Source organism: Hydractinia symbiolongicarpus, chromosome 13 (assembly GCF_029227915.1).
Source record: "Hydractinia symbiolongicarpus strain clone_291-10 chromosome 13, HSymV2.1, whole genome shotgun sequence".
Lineage (NCBI taxonomy): Eukaryota > Metazoa > Cnidaria > Hydrozoa > Anthoathecata > Hydractiniidae > Hydractinia > Hydractinia symbiolongicarpus.
The window spans coordinates 13,885,643-13,899,077 of NC_079887.1; the positions used below are offsets into that span (position 1 = coordinate 13,885,643).

A 13,435-nucleotide genomic window follows, 5' to 3' on the forward strand; every position below is an offset into this window, starting at 1 on the left:
TGGTTTCAATGTTCGTGCCGAGAACTAGCTTATTTGCTGCACAATTTTGAAGTTTTCTTTAAAACATTTGAGGTAGCTTTCAATTAAAATATTAACAACTAGTTAAATGCTCAACGCACTTGCTGTATTAATAGATAATCTAGTACTCGGGCTTCAACATCGAGATTTTTATTAAAAATAGACGCAAAATTAGTAAAGGATCTGGGAACGAGTTTTGTGACAAAGTCTGTTTTTGTTTATGCACGAAGCGTTGGTTCGTTCAGACGGGTAGTATCACACCTGCATGCCGGGAAGAAAGTAGCGTAACTAACAAATTAAAACAGAAGTTTCGAATCGAATATGTCGTTCGATTAAAATTATGAAGAAAGAGAGGTGAAATGTTTCACGAAAACATGAGAACGAAGAACATCTTAAACAGAACTTGAGAATACTTTTAGAATGTTTTGTGTATGAATTATACGTAAGGAATAACATGTCCGTGCGTGATTCCTTTATGAGGCTTTTCCGTTCACGCAAATACACAAGCTCAGATTCGAAAGACCACGATACTGGCGATTATGAGAGTGCTTACGATGATCCTGACGAAAACGTCGACTCGTTATTCTCGAAATACGTAAACTGGATTCGTAACCACGTAAAACTTTTAATGTTTGCGTTACTTGTCGTAACATCGCTAACTCTTGCTGTTATATTATCGATACTTACGTATACTTATGTTAGCCGATCGAGCAAATTCGATTCTCGTTTTGTAGCACACAAAGATGACCAAATGAACTTGTTTAGCCATCATGAACATAGACTGCGCCTTCCAGATTACGATGAGAGAGAAGATTATGATAATGGAATATCAGGCCCAACAAACTTCGAACAGAGTCCTTTTTCTTTCAGGGAGCGACATAAATTAAGTGGGTTGAATTTCGAGCAAAGCGATAATGATGAAAGTGCTGTGTCGCATAACGAGATATTTCACGACCTAGATGACGTCTTTGAAAACACGTCACCTGACGAGTATCGTGTCATAGAACACGGGATAATCGATAAACCGTTAAGCCGGAAGCACCTTAAATCGGCAGCTATCAAAGAAGAAAACGGAGAAACGCGAGAGAACAGCTTGCACGAGTTCAGACCAACACCAATGACTGAAACAAAAAAGACTTTTTTAGACCCACCAGATAACCCACGGCCTACAAAACGAGGCTCTGTTGTTAATGAAAAACTAGCTTCAGAGTCGGCAGAACCCAAACATGTTCCCGTAGTAGATGCTGGAGACGCTCCTGCAATGACTTTATATCGCGTTCAGAACGCTGTCAAAGCCGGTGCCGTTTGTTTAGATGGTTCGGCACCGGCTTATTATCATCGTCCAGGGAGTGGAAACAGTGAGAAGTTATGGATCATTCACTTTAATGGCGGTGCATGGTGTTTCGACGCAAAAGCCTGCTTTGAAAGAAGCCGAAGTTCGTTGGGCTCGACCAAGAAGCTACCGCCATCACCTCCTATTATCCAGGGTATCAACTCACCCGATCCATCCGTTAATCCCGATTTTTATGACTGGAATTTAGTTTGGGTTGTATATTGTGACGGAGCATCATTCACAGGAAATAGAGAGAGACCTCTCATCTCAGATTCTGGGGAAACGATATACCTACGAGGAAAACGTGTTTTAAATGCGATAGTAAACGACTTGTTATACAACAGAGATTTTAAATTTGCTAAGGCTATTATTCTCACTGGATCGTCCGCCGGGAGCATGACGGCTATGTTTCAAGCTGACTTCATAGCTTCCAAGTTTCCAAAGACAATTCCCGTGCGTGTTCTATCCGATGCCGGCTTTTTTATCGACACGGCGCCAATTGGCGGCAAGAATCTGGGGTCCATATTCAAAAGGGTTTATGAATTACAAAACTCCTCGGCAGGGTTAAATCAAGATTGCGTGCGAGATGTTGGCATGGAAGACGGTTGGGAATGTTTCCTACCGGCTAAAACAATGAAATACGTCAAAACACCGACGTTTATTTTAAATTCGGCGTACGATATATGGGCGTTGATATATTTTCTTGATATCGATTGCAAATTTCCAACAGTTAATCTAAAAGAACGACGAAAGAGGAACATAGATCCAAAGTTGTTTTTGCGTAGTGATTCAGAACTGGATATGAGTCCACTTAATACTGACGCTGATCGTTTTTTATTTCGTCGCGACGTTAGACTTTTTAAACGAGACTTAACTACACGAACGGAAAGAGATATATCAGGATTTGAAATGTTACCGCTCTTCCGACAAAGTTCGGATCGTCGAGATAAAGTTCCGGCAGATAAACCAAGTTCACAAAACACGTCAAGTAATAATTCAACGAAAGAATATAATACATCTGTTACGACAAACAATAATAATACTTTACAGAATACGACAACTCAAGTTAGCAATCATACAAAAAATAGTCAATATAAGTTAAGTAAAAAGAAGAAACACACCGGTAAATCACGTTTTTTTAACTTTATAAAAGAATTAGGTGAAGTTACATCGTCAGACGAGAATATGAACAATTTATTTCATGCCGATTTGGAGGCAGAACTTGAAAATTCAACTGCTGTTAATAACAACACAACATCGAACTCAACAGCAGAAATTTCGCAAATAAAACAAAACACTAGCCTGGTAACAAATCAACAAATCAGCGCGAAAAAAAGTCCTAGTCTAGCTGAAAATATTCTCGACTCGATGAACAATACCACAGAAGTAGAAAACCTTTTAGGTATAGAAAATAAAGAAATCGATAGTTTGGATAGTAAAGACAAATTAAGTAAGCAAATAACAACAAAATCGATGATCCCGACTGCTGTCAAATTTTTGCATAACGAATCGACAAATCCCTTCGAAGATATGAATAACATACTACAGGGTATTGATAGATTAAGACAAATCAAAGAACAAAGTAGACATATATTCGAAACCAAGTTAACAGGTAGCCAGCTTAACATTTCAATGGCGGTAAAACGTCATCATTTAAACGAAACAGGGCACAGTAAAATCAAAAAAAGTAGACGTTCGACAAGCATTGCGAAAGAATACATAAACATATTGCGCTCAGACCCACCAGAATGTACAGAGAAAGAAATATTAAACGCAATGAAATACAGACCAGCTCTTTTACATTCGACTGATAGTGTCATGCGCATGCCCAAGTCGGGGCGCTTCTTAGTATCATGTATAGATCATTCTTTATCTTTATTTGATGAAACATGGACTGGACTAATCGTTGGAGGGAAATCCATACAACAAGCGTTTGGTGATTGGTTTTACGAACGAGGAAGTAAGGAAAAATACAATTTGGTAGATTGTCCATACCCTTGCAATCCTTCGTGTCCTTAGATAGTAATGTGAGTTTTTTATACTGTGTATATATAGTTGTTAAGGCTTTCTATTTAAAAAGATATCCAAACCAGCTTTTACCTGGTTTGAACACTATTGCAATTTGACCTCTACGTAATGTCACTACCCGAAGTTCAAATCTCAAGGATGCATTTATGTTTGCGAGGTTTTTTTTTTGTTAATTTGATATGGAACAAACATTTTGTGATCGCTCTCTTGGTAACCTATTTCTAGGAGGATAGAAAAGCCGAATTGTTGCGGGAAGAAGAGGATAACACTAAATTTTGGAAACTTTCGCTACCTTTTTTAACAACGGGAATTGTCTACTCAAAACAAAAGGCAAGGCAAATGTGCAGACACACTACAGACCTTTTAGCCATATCATCTTTTCTACTTATTTCGAATTTAAAGAAAATATTGACCCTCTGCTGCTCCAATTGTTGATTTTTTTTTCAAAGCAACATTTGTTTTACCCTTCGTCAAATCTGCGTGCAGTCGTTCGAATAATCAGGCTTATAATACCGAAAATTACCTCTTAACTCGGGATAATATAACAATATTTGTTTTCGAAAGATAAAATGCTAGCGTCTACTTAACCTCTTGCTAGAACAACTGAAAAACTATACAACAAACAACAACGATTAGATCACAACAGAAAGTTTAAACAATAAAAAAATATATTAACTCTATTAACAATGTATAAATACAACTTTCTAACTATTATACGTGAAAATTTGTCTGCCGGAAAATTTCTGGAAATATCGATTTGCAATAATAAATCTTTGTGAAATTACAAGGGAAACCTTCTTCGCTAAAATTAACCGTCGCAAATTTATCTTTTTTGAAATATAATTTTGTTTTTCTGGGTAAATTTACTTCTTATTTTGTGCCTGCCAAATATAATGGTCAGTTCAATAAAAGGCCAGTAGATTCCCGAAAATAATTTTTCACAAAGACTATTAAATTGGCCCATACGCGATAAAATCTTCGCGAATTATCTAAATATGACTGATTTTTGAAAACTATTTGTTTTAACATCGCGAAAATAAGTGTTCAGGAAAATTAATTAACTTAAGATAGCACATTTTGAGGCAAAATGTTACCCCATCAAAATCCCCGCCCGTTACAATGACTGAGCAAACAGAATGTTAGAACTTGGTATTGGCGTTTATTTCTTCTTTCCCTTTCTGGCACTTCTGGGCGGATTAATTTTCTTCTTATCACCTGCAACCGATTTTAAAATGGCTTCTTCGTTGGCTTTTAACTTTTGATCGACACTGACTTTCAGCTGGAGTATAAAGAGTAAAAACTCAGGTAAAATATTGTTCACGCGAAAAAAAAAAATTAAAAAAAAAAAATGTTTGCGGAAGAGTACACCAATAACCAATTCTCAGAGCAAATTTCCTGCTAATTGCGAGGTTCTAGGTCCGAGACTGGTATCTGCCAACTCAGCGTGTGTGCGGTGAAAACTGGGAGCTCAAGGTAGTTGTGACGCTTCACCTTGGCAACGCAATCGTCCTGGTTTAATGCCGACAAAAAAGGAAAAAAATCCTTCGTTGTTCGGCCGATAATTACTTCACCTACTAACATATGTTAAGTTGAAATAATAATGATTTGTACAAAATAATTTCGGACAAATTTTCGCGTGAGCTTTATTTTCGTCAATCTATTTTCGCGAATTAAATTGTCTACTTTCTAACGTATGAATATCTTCAGAAACCACACTATAAAATTTTTAGTTTAAAATTAAAATAAAATCCGGGGGAAAATTTACATCCGGCTGGTACTAGCACGCGAAAAATATGTATTATAGTACACGGAATAAAAAAAATCTCTTTTTTCTACCTTTGTTATTTGATCTTCTAAAGTTGCTTCGATGATACTCTTAAGCTCTTGTACAGCTGGAGGGTCTGGTAAAGAAATTAATTGATATAAATATCACGTGAATATAACAACAAATACTGCGGAAATTTGCACTGATTTTTTTTTTGAGGAAAAAATAACAAAAGATAATGAGTGAACAGACAATAGGAAGCGTAGGGCACCAATTTTACTTGGCAGGTAACATACAAATGTAAGCGAGCTAACAGAGATACTGGACAAGGCACAAAAGAACCAATATGTTTACCATTATTTTCAATTGCATCCTCATTTGCGTCCTCAGCTTTGTCGTCACTCTCCTAAAATAATAGTGAGGGACACGATACATCACATCACGCTGGAGCTAATTAAGTAGAGTCAAAAAGTTTTCTCGTAACAAAAATCAAACAAGGCTCATCTTTTTGATAACTTCCAAAGTTTCAACAATTTGTCAGCTGATATGATCTTACATGCTGTTTGTAATAACATAAATGACGTAATTTGTTTTACATACATGATTTATATGCCAATCAAAAAGCGATATACCCTGACCACCCATCCACTTCCCTTTATCACACTACCTAAATGATCTTAATAATAATTATCAGTCCTAACGAAACTTAACATACCGTTTGTGCATCTTCTACAGCTATATCTGGGTTCAGTTCTTCGTTTTCTAAAACAAGAAAAACAACCCGGATGCAACCATTGCGTTTTTCATTGATTAAAACCTTAGTAAATTCGACATCAAAAAATATTTGTTCCTTACCTTCCACGGTTTCTTCAGGTATACCTTGATATGTTATCGATACATTCATAATAATCTATGAGAACATAGCTTTTATTAAAGCTACAAAATAACCGCATGCATTATTAGCATATATAACTGTTTTATCCTTCCAGCCTTACCTTTGGTGTAAACGCATACTTGTACAGTTTGAAATGGCGGAAATATCTGCAATGAGAAAACAATCAGATAACAAAATATAAATACATGGTATGATCGAAGAAATCGGAAATACTTCGGAGGACAAAAGATTTTAGAAGACTTTGTCAACCATATTAAGAGAAAATACAGAGTTACTAAGAATCAGAGAGGCAGTACATCTCAATTACAGTGATTATATATAGGTGAATATTTATCATAGCACATCCGTATTTCATTCTCAACAGAGAATGCTTCACCCCGATCAGACCTCTGATCATGACGGGCGAGTATAATGCGCGTAAGTCATATTGAAGAAGAACTACTTTGCCGCACGTAGTGTAGTGGGTTCGTCTGCGGCTCCCAGTTCTGGGGCCCGCGGAACGAATCCCGCTCACTGCTTGGCAGTATGTTAGTGATGAACAAAGTAGTTCTTCAATATACAGTGATTATGTATATATAATTCATCAGTCCCGTTGCAAGATAAACATATGCTGATATTTTTCTCACATAAACGTAATAGCAAAGTTGTATACTATTTGAAAAAACAAAACGGATGCCATCATAAATAATTAAGAGATTTTAGCAGAATTAATATTATGGATCCAAATTTTAGGTTATTTAGGAGATTCTAGGAGGATATTAGTCCTTTAGGTTAATTAGGAGATTTAAGGAGACGTGGCTGACATTGTGCAAAAAACAGAGAACTCTTCCCCTTTCCGTTACAGACGACCCCAAGTTTGTCTTTAAGTTACTCTTACTAAAAATAGGAAAAAAACAAAACGCGTAAAGAGGGAAGCATGAAATAAACTTACGTTTTTAAAACATAGTCGGTAATAGCTTTGATTTCGTGTACTTGAAATATGTGAACACAAAATGGTGGTCTCTAAAAATAAAAAGTTGTACTCATTTATATTTTCTATCTAATAATAAAAATACTAAAATGAAAACTCGTAAATTTAGACATTTTTATATTACTTCTACATATTATTTATAAAAGTAAAAATTTCCATATACTAAATATGGCAATTAGTGAAAGCTTATCCTGACAAATCTTATAAATTTTGTAATTCGCGAAATTTTATATATTTTTATTGCTTTGTCCAACCACGAAACTATATCCTAATAAAAATACCTCTCAGACATAAATTCTCTTCATCAAATTTTACAAGAGTGTATCGAGAAAAAAGTTTGAAAGGTGATTATACTGTATATAATTTAAAAAGGCTCATTGCAATGTTTATTTTACCTTGGCACTGTGACATGCTATCAGGTCTTTGAAATAAGAAAATGTTTCATCAAGATTACCAAAGGATGTTTCTGAAATAAAAAGAAATACATAAAAAAAACTGCACATAATAATGTTAAAGCATCTGTGAAAGGTTTAGTATGTAACTCCCTAGAAGGATGATCTGGTTGGTTTGGTTGGCGTTCACCTGGGCATATGTAAGCAAAAAATCGTCTTATAAAGATAAAACCTTTTGCATTGGTGTTTTAAAATGCATATTTTGCAGCCCTGAGTAACTTACAAAAGTTTATAAAGTGCAGATAAAGTCAACTAATAAGCATTCTTTTGACTGTTATTAAATATTATTGAAAGCTGTTTTTATGTGCAGTAAACTTGGAATATATGTATTTTTAAGCTGTGTTTGAATCTAGGTTTTCATAGTTTGTAGTATATGTATGGATTATGGAATTCTTTGCTAAGAGATAAGAGAAAATATAGCCATAAAAAAAGAAGAAAAAACATATTGTTGGTTAAAACTCACCAATAGCTTTCTCGTGAGTGTTCTTTACAATTGAAAAAAATGATGAGGTTTGTTCTTCATTAAATGATTTTTCTTTTGAGAATCTGTTATTATCAACAGTGAAAGAAAAATTAAATGTGATGGTTTAAATATCTTGTCTGACTCTTAAATTTTTTAAAATTAGTTGTAAAAGGAAATCAAGCTAATTTTAATTCCACAAGAGGTTACATTTATTAAGTTCTTTTTGCATTTACTATTTTTCGTTGTGTAGCTGTATAAATTTTACTCTCTGTGTTGAAATGCATGATAAAGCTATATATACAAATGCATAAAATATAAACAGAAAAATCGAAACAATATATGTCTATGACCGGTTTAAAAATATTTGAAACTTTGACAAGAAAAAAATAAACAACATTTGTATAAGTTGTGTGTAATTCAGATTTTTAAAATTCATTATCTAACAAGGATACAAACGTGCGTTTTACTTACACCTACATTTTAAAACTTTTTTTCAACAAAATAAATATATATTAATATAATAATATAAATACATATTCTCTTTTATAAATTTAAAATTTTCACTTTTCCTAGCAATATGGTGAGTTTAAAAATTGTAATACTGGACACAAAATAAAAGAAGAATGCTGATGTATATATATATGAAAAGATACAGTATTGTGTAAAAATAAAGATCCAACAATATTTTATCTTTGATTTGAGGCTCTTCATGCTCAATATTGAATTTAGTACATAACCAACTAAAAATATTATGCAAGAAGGAAAATTTAAATTGTCCTCATTGATGTATATATATATGAAAAGATACAGTATTGTGTAAAAATAAAGATCCAACACTATTTTATCTTTGATTTGAGGCTCTTCATGCTCAATATTGAATTTAGTACATAAACAACTAAAAATATTATGCAAGAAGGTAAATTTAAAATGTCCTCATTGACTATTCATTGTGCAAAACTTTATGCAATTATATGTGAGCTAATTAATGGCTTTTGGTTTACACTTTTTTATAAAAAAAAGATTTTTTGCACTTCGTTTCAATCAATGTTTAGCTACTTTAGAAAGAAACGCACCATAAACAGTGTAATTGTTGTTTACCTGAGAAGTTTATCAGGCAAATTGTTTATTTTTAAAGTCTATATTTATTTATACTTTTGGCTTCTTATCAGTTATTCACCCCAACAAATTGTAGAGTAAATGTTCATAAATTTTAAAAAATTTTAAGCCGATTAAATTTTGCATCTGCTTATAAAAAAAGTGTACATGAAATAATGGTGTTCATGCAAAGAGTTGCTTTACTAAAGGGTGATACTTGAAAGTATAACTGTTTCTTTTGACAAGAAGTCAGAAAGTCAGAAATTGAATTACAGCGGGAGTTGCTGTAATAAAATCTTCCAGGAAAGGTGGCTAAAAAAAACAAATTTGGGCAAAAATGTCTCATACATTTAGAGAGTATAATTTCCTTGACAAGGCAGATTATTTTAACTTTTTACAGACAAGTCTCTAATCTTTTAACTTTGTGAAAGCCAGCTTTCATGATGTATACTCTTTTATTGCAAATATTGGCTTCCACATATATATATAAAGTTGATTTTGTTCTTTTGTTTTTTCTTTTCCCTCTTGTCATTTTTATGTTTTCCAAAAAAAATCTTTCCATGTCATGTAATAAATTAAAGTGTTTTAATTGGCTAAAAGGCAGCAACTAATTGAAAGGTTCCCAATATGTTGAAAACAACTTTTATTTAGCAAATTCATTTCTTAAAACTAATCATTCAACTCATATCATACAAAAATACCTTTTTAGCTGCTGAGCTGATTCACATGATGATAATTCTCTAGCATCTTGCAGCGTCAAATCATTCCTAACACACAAATCGCATCAATAGATCAGCAAGTCAATATCAAACAAAGTAAAAAAATGTACAAAAAAAACACAAACAAATAAGGTGTGGATGGACATACCATAAACAGATTGAAGGCTTCATTGATTATACTAAAAAATTTCAACTTTTAATAATCATAAATTGTTGTTTAAATAAACTCTAAAAATAAATTAATGACAGAAATAGATTATTAAATATAATATTTTAATAAATATTTTCTTAAACATTATCTAGTTCTCTTCAACTAACTGTCTTTCACTAGGGAGCTTGCCTTTTTGTGGGTTTTATCTAATGGATTGTTTTAATCATCATTTCATTAAGTGATTCGAAATCATCTGGTAATTTTTAAAAATTGTTTACAGATTCTTTTTTAACCCTATCCGGGCCGGGGTTTTTCTAACATACTATGACCGGGGGGGGGATTCCGCCCCCCCCTCCTCAATAACTTTTCATAGGATTGTTCAAATTGAATCAAACTTGGCACACTTATAGTACGTCATAAAAGGAACAAAATGGCGGCAATAAATTTTTGCTTGCGTCAGCACATTTTCTGTGACGTCATCAGAAGCTTGAAAATTGTTAAAAATGCCACTATCTGCTTAAAATATAATTACTTTTGTTCTAGATCGAATTTTTACATTCTGTTTGAAGTTTCTGAAAGCTAAATAAAATTTTTTAACATATCTTACGGTTTTTACATGGATCGGATAAAAAATTGCCAAAAATTGCCCAAAAATCCGTTTTTTCCAATTTTCAGGTAAAATCCGACAAAATCGGGAAATCGGATTAGTCACGTGTCAAAATTATTCAAAATGATTCTTCTTCTTGAAACAAAGTTGTGTTGCAAGTTTCAAGTTCTAAGGATAATCCTAACAGGAGTTATTATATTTTCCCCATTATAAGGATTTCATAGAGATTTTAGGGGTAGTTTCGAGTAATGGCCAATATTAAAGCCTCTGAAAGGTATGGGACCTAAAAATTTAGCATGCAGGTGTCTAATAGATAAATGTTGAAACTCAGTAAGTATCATAGCCATATAAGAAAGCAATCAGGAGTTATTAAAAAAACCCGTTAGGGGGGGGGCGGAATCCCCCCCCCCCCCGGACCGAATAGGGTTAAAACGAACAAGTTGCATTTTTAATGCTGTATAATAATAGATATATATATATATATATATATACATTGCAGGAAATAGTGAGATGGTTATTGGTGAGGATAAATAAAAAAATCTTTGTACATGTACTTTATTTTCCTATGATTTTGTTTCCTATCCTACTTTTCTCAGAATTTTTTGACTATTTTTTAAACGACTATCAGAGAGATAGAGAGATGCATATTTTACATGGCTTGCCTCACAAATATTGAGGGATAAAGCTACCCTGTCTATTATTCCCAGGAGGGGTCTTGGCTTAGACGGGGAGTCCTAGAGTATTTAATTCTTATTTTGAGGTATGCAGACCTAATTAGGGTCTGCGTTCTAACAGACAACTCTATGCAACATCCAACAGCCCACACAGTGTACCGTCTCCTCTCCCCAATTTCGCTCACATGGCTTGGGTTAACCTTCACTCACCCATATTGAATCACTGCTAAGGGGAAACTTTGTGAGAACAAAGAAGGCAAGATTTAACAAAATTTTGACATGCAAGACAAATCTGGATCACATTATCATAACTTAAGTGTAAAATCTAAATGACAATGATAAATTGTACATGCACCTACATACATAATCCTTTCTCGGAATGATTAGTAAGGGAAAAACCTAATGATAAATATAACAATCTATAAAAGTTACTCCCCTTCTCCACCCACAAACATAGAAATTCCTGGACGGTGGTGTGCTTTTTATATTTTTTGTTGTTCAAGAAAGCTGCCATATTTATTTACCTCAAGTCTCGATAGTTCAAAAATATATCCAAGCGGGCTTGATTAGTAATGTTCAAAACAGAAAGCAGAATCACACAAGAAGGATAGCAGACTTCTTTATAGTTATTTTAATATTAGAAGCTGGTTTGGTTTAAGGAATCAAACGCTGTACCCATTAGCTGTATCTGTAAACGTCCCCTTCCCTTCCTTTTTGTTGACCTACACCTACAAATTCAGTAGCTAAACATAAAGCACATTTGTTGGGGCAGAAAAAGCCAGGACTAAAAAAAATTGGCTAATTAGCTGCATTAAATTATGAATTTTGTCAGAAATATAAAATTTAAACTTATAGACTATAGACCAATTGCTAAACTATAGGCCAATTGCTTTGACCTCGTATGTAATCAAGATTTTTGAAAAGGTTTTAAAAAAAAGTATTACTTGTGATCTTGAAGACAAAAATTTATTCAATCCATCTCAACATGGTTTCAGACAGGGTAAATCTTGCCTAAGTGAACTTCTGGCGCATTATAAAAAAATCCTTGGATTAATTGAAGATGGATCCAATGTTGACGTGATATATATAGACTTTGGCAAAAACCTTCGACAAAGTCGACTTTCAGATTGTTTTAGCAAAACTAGCCAACCTGGGAGTCAGTCGTAACATTGTCAAATGGATCCATTCATTTCTCACCAATAGACACCACACTGTTAGTTAATGGCACTAAATCCAAGCCAATGCCTGTACTGTCTGGTGTCCCTCAGGGATCAGTGTTGGGACCCTTTCAATAGACTTATTTACAACAATACTTATATAATCATTTTTCTATAAAATCATGTACTTTTTGTCTATTGATGAATAAATTATTACTACTTACTACTACTACTGCTCCTAATACTAATTGGAGATATAGACTCAGACATCTCATCATATTTCCTACAAAGCTTTGCAGATGATACACAAATTGGTGGTCGAATCAGAAGCTGCTTAGATTCTCAAAATCTACAGATAGGTTTAAATATAGTTTATCAATGGGCTGAGCAGAATAACATGTCTTTCAATAACTTCAATTTTGAGCTTATCTAATAGGGTAAAATAGAACTTCACACAAATTATCAATACCTAAATCAATTAGGTTTGCCAATTCCATCAAAGTTGCATGTTAAAGATCTAGGTGTTATAATGAGCAGCACTTGCACCTTTTCAGAACACATCCTGTCACTCACTGAAACCGTCAGAAAGCTAATTGAATGAATATTACGGACCTTTCTCAACGGAGAAGCCCAGCAATGCTTATTTTTTGGAAATCCTTGTCATCCCTAGAGTGGACTATTGCTCACAGTTATGGTCACCAACTAAAAAAGGTTAAATTCTTTGATTAGAAGACTTACAGCGTAACTACATTAAAAAAATCCAAGAAGCGTATCAACTATCATATACCAATGCTCTATGTCACTTCTACTTGTACTCTCTCCAACGTAGAAGAAAACTATACTGTATTATATATGAATTGAAAATCCTTGAAAATCTAGTTTCCAACCTTTCTGTGCCCATAATTGTAAAATCATCTAACAGAAAAGGACGTTCCTGTTATATAGAATCTAAAACCTCAAAAGCCCCCAAAGCTATTCAATCCCTGAAATTCACCAGCTTTCAAACCAATGGATCTCGTTTATTTAACCAAATGCCAAAAGAGATCAGACAAACACTCAATGTTCTACAAGTTGCTTCAAAAACTAGCTAGATAATTTTCTGTCATTG

At 33.7% G+C, this 13,435-nt stretch overlaps 2 protein-coding genes across 2 annotated transcripts; one reads left to right on the plus strand and one right to left on the minus strand.

Moving 5' to 3' along the window:
• The first annotated feature begins 76 nt into the window (after positions 1-76).
• On the plus strand, positions 77-3,472 carry LOC130623370 (uncharacterized). The gene has a single exon (XM_057438845.1). The coding sequence runs from the start codon at positions 473-475 to the stop codon at positions 3,368-3,370; it is 2,898 nt and encodes a 965-aa protein (XP_057294828.1). The 5' UTR covers positions 77-472; the 3' UTR covers positions 3,371-3,472.
• Positions 3,473-4,039: 567 nt separating this feature from the next.
• Positions 4,040-11,628, minus strand: LOC130623371 (cilia- and flagella-associated protein 119-like). Its single transcript, XM_057438846.1, has 13 exons — positions 11,381-11,628; positions 9,887-9,917; positions 9,721-9,786; positions 8,578-8,664; positions 7,925-8,007; positions 7,405-7,475; positions 6,971-7,041; positions 6,140-6,185; positions 6,000-6,054; positions 5,860-5,906; positions 5,499-5,550; positions 5,216-5,280; positions 4,040-4,658 (listed from the first exon to the last, which is right to left on the minus strand). The coding sequence occupies exons 2-13, from the start codon at positions 9,907-9,909 to the stop codon at positions 4,539-4,541; spliced, it is 786 nt and encodes a 261-aa protein (XP_057294829.1). The 5' UTR covers positions 9,910-9,917; positions 11,381-11,628; the 3' UTR covers positions 4,040-4,538.
• Between the last annotated feature and the right edge of the window lie 1,807 nt (positions 11,629-13,435).